Source organism: Bolinopsis microptera, chromosome 10, assembly GCF_026151205.1.
Source record: "Bolinopsis microptera isolate Bmic1 chromosome 10, MBARI_Bmic_1.0, whole genome shotgun sequence".
Taxonomy (NCBI): Eukaryota; Metazoa; Ctenophora; class Tentaculata; order Lobata; family Bolinopsidae; genus Bolinopsis; species Bolinopsis microptera.
The window spans coordinates 10,653,209-10,670,725 of record NC_087081.1 but is presented as its reverse complement, the minus strand read 5'-3'; the positions used below and the strand labels follow the sequence as shown (position 1 = coordinate 10,670,725).

The 17,517-nt window shown below is 39.1% G+C and overlaps 2 protein-coding genes across 6 annotated transcripts in view; one reads left to right on the top strand and one right to left on the bottom strand.

Annotated features, from left to right (window-relative positions):
* LOC134822278 (uncharacterized) overlaps positions 1-6,693 on the top strand; it is a 56,105-nt gene extending 49,412 nt beyond the window's left edge. The window contains exons 13-20 of one of the 5 annotated variants that reach the window (XM_063833186.1): positions 237-396; positions 504-696; positions 1,191-1,321; positions 1,621-1,685; positions 1,895-1,985; positions 2,271-5,735; positions 5,852-5,898; positions 6,109-6,693. In XM_063833186.1, the coding sequence (XP_063689256.1) occupies positions 237-396; positions 504-696; positions 1,191-1,321; positions 1,621-1,685; positions 1,895-1,985; positions 2,271-5,735; positions 5,852-5,898; positions 6,109-6,122 (4,166 nt within the window). In that variant the 3' untranslated portion in view covers positions 6,123-6,693. Of the gene's footprint in view, positions 1-236; positions 397-503; positions 697-1,190; positions 1,322-1,611; positions 1,686-1,894; positions 1,986-2,270; positions 5,736-5,851; positions 5,899-6,100 lie in introns of all 5 variants that reach the window. The other 4 variants (XM_063833182.1, XM_063833184.1, XM_063833183.1 and 1 more) reach the window with 4 other exon arrangements.
* Positions 6,694-12,213: 5,520 nt separating this feature from the next.
* On the bottom strand, positions 12,214-15,638 carry LOC134821931 (uncharacterized). Its single transcript, XM_063832759.1, has 6 exons — positions 15,286-15,638; positions 14,818-15,071; positions 14,349-14,547; positions 13,932-14,104; positions 13,543-13,749; positions 12,214-13,251 (listed from the first exon to the last, which is right to left on the bottom strand). Exons 3-5 carry the CDS (start codon positions 14,488-14,490, stop codon positions 13,549-13,551), a joined length of 516 nt encoding a protein of 171 aa, XP_063688829.1. The 5' UTR covers positions 14,491-14,547; positions 14,818-15,071; positions 15,286-15,638; the 3' UTR covers positions 12,214-13,251; positions 13,543-13,548.
* Between the last annotated feature and the right edge of the window lie 1,879 nt (positions 15,639-17,517).

Genomic DNA, 17,517 nt, shown 5'->3' with positions numbered 1-17,517 from the left:
CAAGTTTAATAGACTACAAGTTTAATAGACTACAGAATGATTAATGAACGAGACTGGGGTTGTTCCCATATTACGTAATCACTGAGGGGGTTGTGGTTTATAAATAGCTAAATGATTACGTAAGTTCAATTTTAACACAATAATCTATTTGTAAAACTGATTACTGAGGGGGAGGGTCATACGTAATATGTGGACCACCCCACAGTAGCTAGATCTTAACGTCGTACCTCCCACAGATTCCCCCACCACGCCCACCCTGGAGCAAGGTTCCCTGCTGAACTGGGCGCGCGAGAGCACGTGTGGATATCGAGGAGTGCGCGTCACCAACCTGACTACCACGTGGAAGAGTGGTCTAGCGTTCAGTGCACTCATACACCGCTACAGACCTGACCTCCTGTAAGTTTGTTAATTTATTTGTTATTTTTGATAACAACTCAAAACGACGAGTAAATCAAAAATTATCACCGAAACTGAAACCCTAACACATGACACAATCTTCTCAGGAATTTCACAGCTGTCTCCACGAAATGCCCCGAAGTAATCCTAAAAACAGTATTTGACACGACATCCAGAGAGTTCGGGATCAGATCCCTGTTTACTGCGAAGGAGCTGGCGAGCACGAGTATACCTGACCGTCAGAAGATAGTTCAGTATCTTGCTGCACTTCATTGTCACTTCACCAGTGAGGCTACCAAGGTTGGTAGCGACAGCTTGTATTTACTGGATTTTTTGGGCCTATCTTAAACCACTACATTTGCTAGGCTCTTGGTATTTGTTGCATACCAACCGTACGAGCGCCTCATATGATACTGATATCTTTGTCACAATGGGACTGTACTAATATCAGTATATCAGTCAGTACGTTTGTCCGTGTGTAAGTATATGTAAGTATATGTGTATGTGTAAGAATGTGTAAATGTAAGAGCATATAAATGTAAGAGCATATTTGAAGAACCTTGCAACAAAATATAAGAAGCTATTCTATATCTGGACTGGTTGTAACAAAATTGTAACCGATTTACAAAGAAAATAAAAGCTAAATACTGCTGATTGCTCTTACATAAATTAAACTACAGATGTTTGAAATGGTACCAATGTTTGGTGAGCACCCTGCACTGGTACATAAGTATGTGAGCACCCTGTATATTGTACATTGTGTGGTCGTGTATACTCAGCTTCTCACTCCCCAGAGTTTGCAGATATCCCCAGACATGTGCTACTTCTGTTCCCGTCACATCACCCCCGAACAGCTCACCTCCTCACACGGTATTAAGTTCCACTCCAGTTGTCTCAAGTGTGAGCACTGCTTGGACAAAATCAGGTAAAACATATAACATATAACATATACGTAATATAACACATAACATAACATAACATAATATAACATAATATAACATAATATAACATAATATAACATAATATAACATAATATAACATAATATAACATAATATAACATAATATAACATAACTTATAACACATAATATAATATAATATAACACGTAATTTGCTTTGATCAAGTTCAGTTCAAAAGTTCAAAACGTGTGAAATTTAGTGTTTTTGATAATTTAAGTTCACAAAAATACTAATAGTGGGTATAAACTAACAATAGTACATCTAGTCTGAACAGTTTACATTATGTGGACGAGAAAATGGCGGGAGAGTTCGCTCAACGCAGAAAACCAGGTATAATTTAAATTAGCTTTGTATCATTAGTCATTTTTAAATTATGCTAATGAGGACGTATTTAGTTCAATAAATTGCATATGTACCACCTTCATTTCTTCAATATTAACCCTATTTATTGTAAATATTTCTAAACTATTAAGCGTCTACCTAATTAGCTACCTAATTAGCAACCTAATTAGCAACCTAATTAGCCGCTACTATTTCAGGCTACCCAGATTGCAAGAGTGGTTTCTACTGCAAATTCCACTTCAAGGAGTACTTTGCAAGTAAAAGCGATTCTCTCTACCCTAAAAACTGGTTCGTTTAATTTCTTTATAGTCTGTTATTTGTGAATATCAATGACGAAACTAAACACAGTACTTACTACCCCGTTTCTATGCGACAAAGATATTGAATAAAACAGAACTAAATAATTTAAACAATACAGTGACCATGTCTAAGCGGCTCTCCTCGAAAAAACTCCCTCCCTCATCGGAGCAGAAAGTTAAAACAAACAAACAATGACAACAATTTATTTTAAATGTGCATTTGGTGAATTAAGTATAAATAAGATTGTCAGCCTTCTTAACGCCTCTTCCGCAGGTTAGAGAACAAAGAACTAGAACTGATCTCCTCTTCCACAGACCCTCTCTCCTCCACCACAGAACCACAACCTCACAGTGACAGCGAAGAACCTGTAGTTCCCAGAGATCACTCCCACGAGCTGAGGCGCGCTAAAAGCGCTGCTTCAGTCAGGAACCTCAGGGATATGTTTGAGAGCATATCTACGGGAACATCACAATCAGATCTTGTTCCTGTAAACAAGGAAGAAGAGGAGGAGGAGGAGAAGACAAAAGAGAAGCTGCCTAATGGGCATCTGACACTAGCTTCTAAATCAAAGAGCTTCTCCGGAGCACTACCGATTAGGAGAGACGACCAAATTGAGGATAATAGAAATGGAGTTTTATCTCCAACCATTTGCTCCAAACCTAAAAACGGGAAAAAGAAGAAATCTGGAATAGCTAAGAAGATTGAGCGGAGGATGGGCTCAGTGAGATCTTCCAAAGCTAATTCTAACAAAACCGAAAGTGACGTGTTGATAGGACCCGGAGTTGATCAGTCTCTTCTCAGTGACTCCTTTGTCATCAACCATAAGAAGAAGAGTAGGTTTAAATTATTTAAAAAGAAGAAAATGTCGGGCAGTAACCCTCCCAGTCCCCTCCTCACCAGTGCGAGTGAGTCAAACCTCGACGAGACTGCCAGCCTCATCATCACAAATAAACCCGAGCCCCTTACAGAGGCTGAGAGCTTATCCTTGAGACAACCTGTCCCAGGAAAAGACCCACTTTACACGATTGCTAACCCCGAATACAAAGCAGAATCAGACAGTCTCTCTGACACCACCTCCACCTCCTCCTTCGTCAGGAACAGTCTCACACGCAGGACTTGTCCTCCCAACATGCACAAGAGCATGATGGACAGCACAGCAGAGGATCTGGTGGTGGACAGTAACTCTTGTAGAAGGGTCCCCAGTAAAGTGATCCAGAATCTCTCCCGGGAAGCAGTCGTGCTCCAGACTAACAGCCCTGAAGCCAGATCCTTGCTCAGGAACTCTTTCAGGAACAGCAAGCGAGGCTCAATTGCTGGCTCAATTAAACAGAGCTTAGATTTCGAAGAAGATGATGTCAGTATGCCGGGTACTCCAAAGTCTTCTAAAGTGCAGATATCCCGGGCATCCTCCCAACAAGCTCTTGTTAATCCTTCAGCTGATGTGCCTGTTTCAGAAGCTCATGTTATTTCTAAAGCTTTCTACTCGCCCAAACCTAAACGTGCTCAGAAAGTGAAACTGGACAGTGTGGAAATGATGGATGTTCCGGGGACTAACCTAGTTGCTTCAGAGGCTACGGTTGTTCACAGAACTTCTTGCTCTCCATTACCTCAACGTTCTAAGAAGGTTAGGTTGTCTATGTGCCGCAGATCACCATTGAACATGAGTTTAGAGTTCTCGTCTGATGATGAGGAGACGCCTCCAAGACGTCCAGAACTTCCTAGAAACTTGGATTTAATCTTGAGTGCCAAACCCAAACCCTCCTTGGAGAATGGATACAAAAAAGATGTCATAGAAACTGATTCAGTTCCAATTCTGCCGTTGCAGAAAGTTTCGTCCGCTTCCTCCGTATCAGCACCATCAATATCTTGTGTAATCCCAAGTCAGTCAGACGATCTCAACACAGATAACCTCGCACTCTCCTTGAAATCTGATGGAAGTGAAGGAAACTCAAAGAGTCAGCTCCTCTCAAACTCGCTCACAATTTCCGAATCATCCTACTCTTCCTCCGCTGACGTTTTTGAAACCAAAGCTGGTTCTAATTACTACAGAACATTCATGTACGCTAAGAGAATAGCGGTGGATCCCCAACAGAAACGGGCAAGTTTGGGCCAGTCCTTTGACAGTTCAGAATACCACACCCCAGGTACTCACCGGAGCACTCTAACTAGCCCTAGCGAGGAAACATTCCACACTCCTAACGGATCGTTTGAGAACCACAGAAGAGTATCTGCTCCCTCTATGTCTGTTCCTGCTAAACGACCCTCCGATACAGTCGACAACTGCTCTTCCAAGCGGTCCTCTATTGAACTGGAGGATATTGCTGACAAAGTTTCGGAAAATATTGAAGAAATGTTCAAAGCAACTGCTAGATTATCGTCGGTTCCAAGAACCAGTGAAGACGAACCATCTTTGCAAACACCGACAAAGTCTGTACCGGTGGAGAAACTGACGACTCGTAAATCGGAGCCGGTGCTCAGTAACAAGGCAAACAGAGTTCTTAATGAAAATATGTCCCCCAAAGATCACTCCTCAATCAACAAGATTCTAGAAAAATATAGAAGAATACCCACCTCCCCCACTTCAGAAACAACAAAAAGTAGAACAGTCCAATCTATGCGAGATAAGCCCAAAAGGTCCATCTCAGAACGACAAGCTAAACTTTCAGCTAATGCAGAGCGACGCTCCTCCTCCTCTGCAAACCCGCATCAGCGAGTAAAAGTAATCCATCAACTCTCCAACTCTTTTGACAAAACAATAGACCGCCTTGTCAACAAGTACTACCCTAAGAGAGATAGTTCTAGAAACTCCCCCCGTAGTGAAGTCAGCAAAGAAGTTGACTTAAACAGATCACTGAGTACACCCACAAAAGATGCTCCATCAAAAGACAAGAAAACGCCTGCGTCAGCAACTAAAGATGTCCAGAGATGTACAAGCATGGAGTCACCTCGGAGGGCTACCAACTACGAAGATGTTAAACGACACCCCAGCACTCCTTCTCGGTATTACAGTTACAAATCAAGATCCAGCACATCTGCTGACGATAAATCAGGTGACAATGAACCCACCCCACAAAACCGCATCAAAAAATCCGCGCTTCACAGTGGTATGAGGTCTAGAGAGTCCAGTGGGAGTAGCAGCACATTCTCACGAGATAGCACAAAACAAACTAAAGTTGAGAAAATGGACATCGCAAACATTAACGAGTCGAAGAAAGAGGTGTTCCTACCCAAGACAGAAGCGTCCACACCTAAGACAGAAGCACCCACACCCAAGAATGAAGCGTTGCCACCTAGGACAGAAGCGCTGCCACCAAGGACACCAACAAGATCCACACCAAACACGCGAGGATCAGTAACACGCGAGACATCGCTAAACAGTCCTTCTAAAGGTAACAACAAGAACACCCCAATCAAGGGAACACCCAAACCGAGGAGTGCCCCTCTGAGAAGTGCTTCCACGCACGGCTCATTCCGCTCCTTTAATGCAGATAAACTGCGGTACACTGACTCTAGACGTGCTCAGAGTCAGAATACTGTTCCGTGTGACTGCAGAACTGCTGTACACGCGCCCACGTGCAAGAGGGTGCGCGGCGCGGGTGAGAAGAACGAACATGAAGGTAAAGAAAAGGATGATCTGGAGAACATTGCGTACATAGAGTTATCAGACACTGAGCGGTTAAAGCATTGGGGCAAGACGGATTACAGTAAATACCTGAAATCTCTGCGGTATCAGGGCAGGTCAGTTCTTTTAAACCATAACTGCTTTTCTAACACGTTTGTCTTTATTCAAATTCTAGATTTTACGGTATTGAGCATTTTTCGTTGCTAAGTAAATTTAATGATTTCAATTCCAGTACGATAACCAGATCGAGTAGTTTCAACGTCAAAGACACTGTTAAAGGTTAGTCATGATTTTATAATTTTAGAACGTAACTTTTCATTCGTGATTACGTAATATGTGAACAACCAATTAATGAAGTTTACGCTTCTGATTCCCTGTTGCTTTGATTGGTATATAAATGTATTCGGAATGCACATTCTTTTAACATTGTAAGAAATTAGAGAATAGCTCAATGTCAATTCGCTCAGCCTGAAAATTTCAGCTTTTCAGCGGAAAGAAACTGATGTTTGAACAGTTTAAGAAGACGATGTAAAACTAAAAAGCTCAGAATACGCCAACAACCTTATCCAAAGATCAGACGAGAGAGAGAGAGAATTATGTCACCGATTTTATGAAAAATAAAAATGAGCTAAAATAACAAGTCAGTGGGGAACATAAACGTTAATATTCAGAAAAGTTGGACGGGTTGTTTTAATTTCAGTGTGTTATATTAATATATGTGAATCGTTATTTTTCGTTTGTTAGGAAACAGAAAGTTATAATTTTGGTAAATTTTGTTGAGCTCGATTCTTGGATTCGAGCCAACCGACCCATGTTTACCAATGATTAATATTTCGTGCTATATTTATATATATAGCTGATATTTAACGTGACCTTCTATGCGGCTATTGTTGCTTAAACTTTAACAATCAAATGTAAAGATATAATATATGCATTATAAGTTATTTATACCCATAAGTTGTACCTAATTTTATGGCACATGCACATAATCAATATCAGTACAAAGATTTAATTGAAAAATAATTTATACATGAAAAGATGCTTTTATAAGTTTACGTGCTTTATTCGTAAGAGTTCTTTTTATAAAATGCTTTTACCTGTTAATATTTGTATAGTAAGAATACAATTTCAAGACGATTGTTGTACTTATAATTCTTTTACGATTTTGCTGAATAATACTGTTTCAAGACTTCCTAATCTGGTTTATTTGGTTCGCCAGATAAAAGCCGTCATTCATAAATTTTAGTATGAGTGTTACTTTGCTCTAACCAGAGCCCTCGCGCTCGGTGTTCGTCACGTAGTATAGTTCGTCACGTAGTATAGTTCGTCACGTAGTATAGTAGTACGCTAAGGTCCCTGTACTGGAATAGGTGAAAGTGTTACTGTTTGTCGTTAAAGTCCGATTACTTATTTTTTTAGTAATCGTATACAGTATTATTTTAGGCACTCTGATCACTGATGGGGTGGATTAATAATCACGACCGAAACAAAGAGAAATGTTTAGTTTTTTTAGTAGGCGATATCTGCAAGTAGAACAATGAAACCCGAAGTTTAAAATTTAAAAAAAACCTCACATAATCATAAAAAGGTACATTATCAATTTTAATCATTCTAATTTTATATTCATCACATTATATGCAAAAAATATTGTAGACGAAAAATTATCTAGTTACTCACTAAAAAAACATAACGTCAGAGTTTAAGAAGCAACAAGTCAAAAGGAGGGGAACTCCACCCCCATCACCAAATGGGACCCCACGTGACCCCTCTAGGATGTTACCTGGTGTTACTAGGTGTTACCTGGTGTAGTATCAGGGCCCAGGAGAGGTAGACACGTGGTGCTGGGTGTGTACTGTGTGGTCGACAATCTTTTGACATTGTTTTTAAGAGAAACTATGACGCCGACGGGCGTCGCGTGCGGAGGGATGTGATTTTATGGAACGTTAAAAAATTTGACTCATTTCATAGATTTCATAGAGGTTGACGATGTTCGAAAATTTTAGAAGCTTATCATGATAGTGTAGTTCTATGAATGAAGCAAGTTACGGGGTCCCACATTTTTTGGCCATGTTATTATACTTTAGTTTCAGGAAAATATTTTCAATTTGTAGAAAGTGGATACCCCGTCACAGCTATATAACAGCTCTGTCCAGAGCCGAAACATTTTACTAGAAAATTAAATTACCCGTTCACTCAACTTAAATTAAATTTTTGTAGGATTTTTATGTACATTATTACATTAATTTAGCTTCATCCATTAGTTAAGTGCAAGTGTGGGTGGTAAATTTTTCCAATCTATACAGTTTTATTGCGTTATAACTACAAGTACAAATGCACATTTTGCTAACAAATAAAACTCAAGGTATTTGAATACTTAATCAGAACTAAAAATACTTCATCCCATTAAATACTGTATCCCTTAGTTAAGAAAACTATGTTACAGATTACCTGCTTCATTTCCAATTAGAATGTTTGCAATTGAAACCATGATTTTTCCACTTCTCTCAATTCACCCCAAAGTGGTGATCTATGTATTATTTTGATTGGATACAAAGTTTTCAACAAAAGGTCCAGTAGTGGTCATGGTTATCAATCGCAATCCTCTCTTTACTTTTAGAAACAAATCTTAGTTAAGAATATTTTTTCAGGCTTTTAAATTACCTTTGAAAGGTCTTAATATTAATAATGGTTTTAAAAAATCCCGAATCAAATTTTTCATTTTCATATTGAGAATAGTTACATAGATCAAAAATTGGAAACACATGCAGAGTCTATTATTGAGTTCCTCTAAAACGTTTGAGGGCTCTATCAGCAATCCAGCTCGTAGCATTCTTCCTCTTAACCTTCTCCTCCAACTCCTCCAGCACCTTCTTATCTACAACCACATTCCTAGCTTCCACTCCTGCACACTAAGGTATCATTGTTAGATTTACGTTGAAAATTGTTTCATACAAGAATCTAGCTAAAGTAAATAATAACATGAGCTCTAATTTGGAGGTATGGACTATATATTATATAATACATATGGTTGATTTTAACAACTATGCTTAAGGGGACATACACCAAAACCTTTTTTGCCGGGACCCGGGATTTGACTTCATATTATGAAAGTATAGATTACGACTGTACGATTTGAGGCATTGAAAAATTTTTTTGAGAGTACGCACATTCGAAAAAAGAATTATTTTCTTTTTCGAAAGTTTTGGAAATTTTGAGAAGTCTGTCATATCACTGTAATACCGATATTTCACTCATTTTAAACTTTTTATAGCTGATTTTTTTACTGAATATTATTTACAATCCGTACAAGAAGCCCTTTAAAGGCTTTTATAATTTAACTATAATAGTAAAAAATGGTGTATGTCCCCTTAATGCTTAAGTCATTTTGCCTTATATTGTACAAAGCCTCACGTTATTCTAAAACTAAACATGCACTAGATTTGTAAGATTGTGATGAATTCCACTTACTGATTGACTAAACTAAGTAACCACTCCCTCCGATATTATGACTATAACAGAGGGACATGTCGGTACCTATACCCAGACAGCAGACTTAAATGTGACTGAACTAAAAAAAATAAGAGTTAAAAAAATTGATTTCATAAATCTTACCTGGTCATCCGCTTCCTCCCCTTGGTCGTTCTCCTTCTTCTCCTTATTCGTCTTCTTCTCCTGTTAATCGTTCTCCTTACCTGAATTATAATTGAATTATATAATTGAACTATAAAATTGGATCAATAAATTTCATATTATTATTATTTAACATCAAAATTACTCTATATCAATATGAAACTTGTAGCGCGATGCGTTACTGTGCCGCGCCGCGCACTTAATAAGGCTTCTCACAGCGACATGGCTAGATCGGCGAGATGCGCTACTGTGCCGCGCCGAGCTGCCATGAATTGACATCGTCAATTAATATGAAACTAATCAACGTGCCATCATGCATTCTCACCTAGCCATACATCATCACCCTCTGAATCATTACTGTAAAACGGCCAAGCTGCTGCCCTAGTCAATGTCTCCGTTTCATTTACATTCGTCACCACAATTGCTTGCTTCATAGGATCCACCGAATTCTGGACAGATTCTATAGTTGACAAATAGTCTAAGTTGAATTGGTGTGCTCCTGCAGAAAAACTGCTAGCTACGTAGGCTGTTGCGTCTGCCCCGTGAGGTTTCCTAACCAGCATGTTTAGCATTGAAGACTCGGGCTTTGAGAGTGGTAGCACCAGAGCTTTGTTTTGCAGTCTGATGATCATAGGCGATCTTCCTAGGTCTGTTAGAAGCTTATACAGCAATTCTAGCTCCCAGCTGGCATCTTGAGCAACGTCGATAATGTCGTGAATAAAGGTCATGATGTCATCGAATACCCTATGAGAGGTTGTTTGTTAGTGAATCATCATGAGTCATGGTAACTATTTGTATAGAAACAGTATGATTATCAAAAAATTAACTTAATTTCAATATTGTTGTATTGATATTGAAATTCTATTTCTAACGTAAGCGACTAAGTAAAGCTAAAGCGAGGATCTCAAATATTTTTCTTGCGTTTGTCAAAAAGAGTAGTATATTATAATAAAATATAATGCATATTTTTATATGAATTCTGTAAAACACTTACCTGGGGACCCCATTCTATTATATTTATGTTCATAATCATATATGAGATATTGCGGAATGACAGGCTAAGCGCCGCCCAGTAATGAGTAATAAAACACTTGTAGGTTTATAACCTACCAGTACTAAGACGCGCGTCGAGTTGGACTCGTTGACGGTCTTAATATTTAACGGCCGGTGATACTCGTAAAATATTTGTTCCAGGACCGTCGACGAGTCCAACTCGGCGCGCGTCCTGGTAGGTTGTAAACCTACAATCTTAATATTTGAAACAAATATGAAATATTTTAAGAGTATCACCCGTTAAACCAATATCCGCATATATCCGTCCTTTTGGATTCTATGAGACAACGGACGTGTTTTTGGGACATAAGCGGACATTAGTGGACAAACATTATGAGATCAATAATGTTTTTTCGCACATTATTTGGACGATTGGAAGAAGCCTATATTTAATATTCATAAAGAGCTTATATTAATTATAACCTATCGAGGCATCCCCTTTGTGATTCAATTTTGGAAAGTATGCCTCTCCTTGCAAACCTAACTCGGAAGCGGGAGCTTTCTATTATATTTATGTTCATAATCTTCACATAGCCATGTGCCTACGCGTACTGCGGTCGCGCGCTGCGGTCGCGCGCTACTGCAAGCGAGAGGGCTCTGGTTAGAGCAATTCATAATCATATATGAGATATTGCGGAACGACAGGCTAAGCGCCGCCCCGTAATAAAACACTTGTAGGTTTATAACCTACCAGTACCAATGACCAAGACGCGCGTCGAGTTGGACTCGTTGACGGTCTTAATACTTGAAACAAATATGAAATATTTTAAGAGTATCACCCGTTAAACCAATATCCGCATATATATATCCGTCCTTTTGGATTCTATGAGACAACGGACGTGTTTTTGGGACATAAGCGGACATTAGTGGACAAACATTATGAGATCAATAATGTTTTTTCGCACATTATTTGGACGATTGGAAGAAGCCTATATTTAATATTCATAAAGAGCTTATATTAATTATAACCTATCGAGGCATCCCCTTTGTGATTCAATTTTGGAAAGTATGCCTCTCCTTGCAAACCTAACTCGGAAGCGGGAGCTCTGCCTTCGGAGGTACGTATCGAGATGACTCGGACCGAAAATTTACAAATGACAAAGTTATCCTGGAATAACTTTGTAAATTGTTTACGTTCCACATTACCCTCATCATTATGAGCCAAAAATATTTTTTAGAAGCCCACCATGAACATTAGTTGGAGGACTTCGACGCGCCGCGCAAACTAGCATTCTTGCTTAACGCAGAGCAACGATCTCGATGGGTTGACATCGTACGTCAATCAAGAACATTAGATACACGATTAACGGGTGATACTCGTTACGGGTGAAGATATATTTGTTCCAAATATTAGACCGTCGACGAGTCCTATCCAACTCGGCGCGCCTCTTGGTAGGTTTAATAAATAAACTTTTAACTTATAAACATAGACTGTAGACAGACGTGTTACAGTGGAGTTCCCACCACTCGTAGTCGTAGGTGGGAACTCCACTGTTACACCCCCCCATACTTAGTATATTGCTTATGGATCATAACTCTTGTCTAGCTCACGTTGTGAGCCATACACTGTACTGGGCCCGCCGCGCATGATTTGTCCATTGTTAATACACTAACCAGGCGCGCGCTACTTCGTTATTCGTAGCACTTGATACATGTTTCGTATCCAAATATCAGAGATATTATGGATACACCATGAAGGAACATCTCTGCGCGGCGTAAGTAAATTTACAAGTTCGCGCGAAAAATTGTCTTATTTTCCTGGCGCTTTGTTCTCGCGCCGGGAGTGAATCACTAATTAGCTAACTACTTCACTAACATAATCTACAATGCGAAGTAAGAGTTACCACGTTACTCTTTTATTTCTCCGTTAAGCCTACAATTCTAATAACTAACAATGGAGTATGAGGTCAATTAAATGTCCATAGATATGGATTATAGAAATTATATAAACACATAATTGAACAGCATGAGACAAGTGGAAAACTAACAAACGAATAGATTTCAAGCTCGTAAAGGATCGTTGCTGGATATTGGAGATTTCAAAACTGTAGTCCGACAGTCAAAGTTCTCTTGTCTAACTTTAGTGCGTTTCGAACTTGACTCCAGATAGAGCACTTTAGTTCGACAGAGTCGAACCTCAGGGTTTGTCGAACTACATGGTATAAGTGACGAACTAGAGTGCGTGTCGAACTTGGGTACGTGTACCGAATCTACCATGGTAAAAACATCTTCACACCGTAAAATGGGCAAAAGCTACAATAACGGTTCCTCCGACATTGTTTACAGCGGGCAATATCCTTTATTTCATTCAATTCTTCTGAAGTGTTCATGACCAAATTACGGTCTTTAGGATCGTCCATTAATAATTTAAGGAGGCTTTTGCCGGGACAACCTATACACCCTTTTAATTTTGACAGGGCAGCTCAGAAGTAGATGGTTCTAAAACAAAACATAAATAAATCTAATCCCTTTAAAATAAATATGCTACCTTCTAGCTTACTCATAGAACACAACTCGGAATGAGCTTTTATACTTCATATTCAAATCAAGCGGTAAGTAAATATTGATAATGTAACTAACTCTACTGCATTATAATCCACCTTGCGTGGCTGAGAGGACCAATTCGTTCTCTCGACAGTTCAGGACTCAGAACCCCTTAAATTTTTTAATGGCAGGTCTATCCTGTGAAGGCACCAAATAAATCTTTGCAATTCCCATCCAAAATTCTTCTCTAAGAGGGCTATAATCCCATTGTGACGTCCGGTGTTGACGTTAGTGGCGTAACAGCCACAAGATCTTAGTGGCGAGTTGTCTAATGTCGATCCTAAGCTCATCACAATGCTGCATCTTTTCTCCCGTCAAGGTAGAGCGACTCCACTTTCAGATTCCGAAGGTCTTCTAACTCATTCTCTTTAGATCGCTGCACTATCTTTGGATTTCTTCAGTCTCCTGAAATATATTATGTCACAATAGATCATTAGATGATACGTAAAGATACTGTACAGGCAATCCATGATTGTTGATTTGTTTGCATACCCAAAAATATTTCTTTTACATTAATAGCTTATAAAAACCCCAACATTAGGATGTATTTGAAAAGTAACTTAAAACGACATGCAGAGCGACCAATAACGCCTGAATCAATGCTTGGTAGCACAAACCGGAGGTTAAAAATGAATATTTGACCACATGGTGACATGGTTGTTGCATGGGTCACTTGCAAGTTCATATATCACATACTTGGTTTTACATTTCGGAAAGCAGCGTGGGTTTCAGAGTTCCGACTCCACTTGAGGATATGTTCCTGATAGCGTAAAACAGTTTCTTTATATTTGGGATAACCTCCGAAACAGAAACCATGTCCCCCTCCGCCGCTTTTGTGGTGATGTAGAATGGCTTCAGTACCGCAATAGCTTTGGTCAGAAGATCCCAATCGTGAGGAGTCATCTGCAAAATTCAGTTGATCAATACTTAGCCTGTACATTGAGAAGTGAGCTAGGAATTAGGAGGTCCAGCGGACAAGAATTTGTTCCAGTTACATTCCAGGGACATTGATTCTCTAAAATTGATGTTAACTAGTGCTACTCAGAAAATGAGAGATGAGTCAAAAGAGCTGCATGTAAACTGACCTGTTGAGATGCAGACAACGATAACTCTGCATTTTGAGCGGTGATTGTTATTGCATATTTTTTATTCTGAAAGGCCTGGAAGATCATGTAATAACTGTTCCATCTCGTGTCCACTGCAACTGGTCTGATGAGAGTTGCCTCTACTGCTTGATTTTCATTCAGTAGACGTTTACCTGCATGTGCGGGATAGTTTAACATATGATAGTTAAGAAATGATAAACGCAAGTCGTAACAATGATAGTTTTGCCAAGATTATGTCACTCAACGAACATGTACCTACGGCAACATTTTAATCAAACGTTATTAATGTGTACATTTCAGTAAGAAAATATTTTGAATCAGCCGTTATTATCAGATTAAGTATGTGACAATGAAATCATCAAACAGAAAACCTAAGGTAAATGTAGTGATTCTCACCTGCAGGGGTTCTAAACTCCTTGATAAGACTCTTGATCTTTTTGATAAGCCGGTTAACTCCACTTTGAGAAAAACAGAATTCTTTACGATGAGATTCAGTAGATGGAGAAAACAGGATCCAGGCGGACAAAGCCTTTTTCATGTTTGAAGCAGTGTCGCTGATAACGCAGTGAAGTTTCTCTTCGGACAGACCCCATGCCTGCAGTACAAATGACACATTGTTCTTTAACGAGTCACGTAATAATTTGTAATTAGAAACTATGTGGGCAGCTAACGGTTAATATTTTCTACTATCAAAAAGCTAAGCGCACTCTGATGAACTCGAAATGAGCATGTATTTCGAATTTTACAATCTATATGGCATTGGCAGTCCTGAGTTCTGAGTTTGAACTTTGATCATGGGGTTAGAAATGACACAAATTAGATATATATATGAGCTAAATTATTCAGATTTAACGATAGAACTTACCGGTATGTGCTCGGTTATAGGGAAGGCATCTCAGTACAATAACTTTTCTTTCGAAGTTTGTAGTTACGAAGTGTATTATGACCCCCAAATAGGAATCCAGCGCTTTTGACAACCAAACATCACAGCTCAGACTGTAATCAGCTCCTTTCAGTCAATAAATTTCTTCAGTTTAAACTGTACTCTATCATATAATTCAGGAAACAGTTTTGTGCGCACCACCTTCTCTGAGGGTATGTCAAACTTCTTGTTCAAACCTGAATGAGCCGGAAGTCAGATGATCTTAATTTATCTGTAAATGATTATCCAACAAATGATTGTCAATCTGCTGCTAATTTACTTAATAGCAATCAATTTTATCATCACAAAGAACTCAATTGGAATTTTAATCTGGAGTCATCACAGCTCGAGCCTAGAAAAGTTGTTTTTTTATTGAGCTAAGTTATTAAAAACGTCCCAAATCAATCTTACCGTCAACAAACTGTTGAAATTGTTCATTCTCAACAGTCGTGTATGGGAGCATCTGATCAATAATCCATTTCAGGAGCAACTTTTTAGATCTTTTTGACGTTCATCAGTCTAGTAACAGTGGCGCCGCTCCAGACTGCCCCCAGTGTGGGCTGATTAGATGTTGTCAGTTGATACATCGATCTCCGCTCAGCTTCGACTTCATCAGACTTTTGTCTCTTGAGTCTTGACCCTCTGTGATTCACGTATTGCAGTTGCTTCCTTGTGTTTAGAAGGGTGCTTATGTTTCAAATGATCCCATAAAATGGTTACCTGGATATCATCCTAGCCTAAGGCATGTGACGTGACAAGCACCTGCAGCAAAGATTAGATTAGATTAGATTAAGAATAATGACATAAACATCATCACTAGTTTTAAACAATCTTTCTGATTTCCTCATTATCAGAACTGTGAACATTTCACAGCCTTCGTCATTAAAAAACAAACAAATTCTATAACTAACATAATTGTCATAATTTATTTAGAGAGTTAATACTGAGTGGGAGAATAACTACTGAGGGAAATATCGAGTAACACTGATGAATACAGAGAGTTAATACTGAGTGGGAGAATAACTACTGAGGGAAATGTAGAGTATCACTGATGAAGACAGAGAATTAATACTGAGTGGGAGAGTAGCTACTGAGGGAAAATGTGACCTCCAGATCAGTAAAATTAAGGGTGCTGGAAGAGCTGCATAGAGTCCACTAGTATTTAATATTAGCCTGTACTGGCTCAATAAAATGTGACCTCCAGATCAGTAAATTTAGGGGTGCTGGAAGAGCTGCATAGAGTCCACTAGTATTTAATATTAGCCTGTACTGGCTCAATAAAATGTGACCTCCAGATCAGTAAAATTAAGGGTGCTGGAAAAGCTGCATAGAGTCCACTAGTATTTAATATTAGCCTGTACTGGCTCAATAAAATGTGACCTCCAGATCAGTTAAATTAGGGGTGCTGGAAGAGCTGCATAGAGTCCACTAGTATTTAATATTAGCCTGTACTGGCTCAATAAAATGTGACCTCCAGATCAGTCAAATTAAGGGTGCTAGAAGAGCTGCATAGAGTCCACTAGTATTTAATATTAGCCTGTACTGGTTCAAAAAAAGGGGACCTCCAGATCAGTAAAATTAAGGGTGCTGGAAGAGCTGCATAGAGTCCACTAGTATTTAATATTAGCCTGTACTGGCTCAATAAAATGTGACCGCCAGATCAGTAATATTAAGGGTGCTGGAAGAGCTGCATAGAGTCCACTAGTATTTAATATTAGCCTGTACTGGCTCAATAAAATGTGACCTCCAGATCAGTAAATTTAGGGGTGCTGGAAGAGCTGCATAGAGTCCACTAGTATTTAATATTAGCCTGTACTGGCTCAATAAAATGTGACCTCCAGATCAGTAAAATTAAGGGTGCTGGAAGAGCTGCATAGAGTCCACTAGTATTTAATATTAGCCTGTACTGGCTCAATAAAATGTGACCTCCAGATCAGTTAAATTAGGGGTGCTGGGAGAGCTGCATAGAGTCCACTAGTATTTAATATTAGCCTGTACTGGTTCAATAAAATATGACCTCCAGATCAGTAAAATTAGGGGTGCTGGAAGAGCTGCATAGAGTCCACTAGTAGTATTTAATATTAGCCTGTACTGGCTCAATAAAATGTGACCTCCAGATCAGTAAAATTAAGGGTGCTGGAAGAATTTGCATAGAGTCCACTAGTATTTAATATTAGCCTGTACTGGCTCAATAAAATGTGACCTCCAGATCAGTAAAATTAAGGGTGCTGGAAGAGCTGCATAGAGTCCACTAGTATTTAATATTAGCCTGTACTGGTTCAATAAAATATGACCTCCAGATCAGTAAAATTAGGGGTGCTGGAAGAGCTGCATAGAGTCCACTAGTATTTAATATTAGCCTGTACTGGCTCAATAAAATGTGACCTCCAGATCACTAAAATTAGGGGTGCTGGAAGAGCTGCATAGAGTCCACTAGTATTTAATATTAGCCTGTACTGGCTCAATAAAATGTGACCTCCAGATCAGTCAAATTAAGGGTGCTGGAAGAGCTGCATAGAGTCCACTAGTATTTAATATTAGCCTGTACTGGCTCAGTAAAATGTGACCTCCAGATCAGTAAAATTAGGGGTGCTGGAAGAGCTGCATAGAGTCCACTAGTATTTAATATTAGCCTGTACTGGC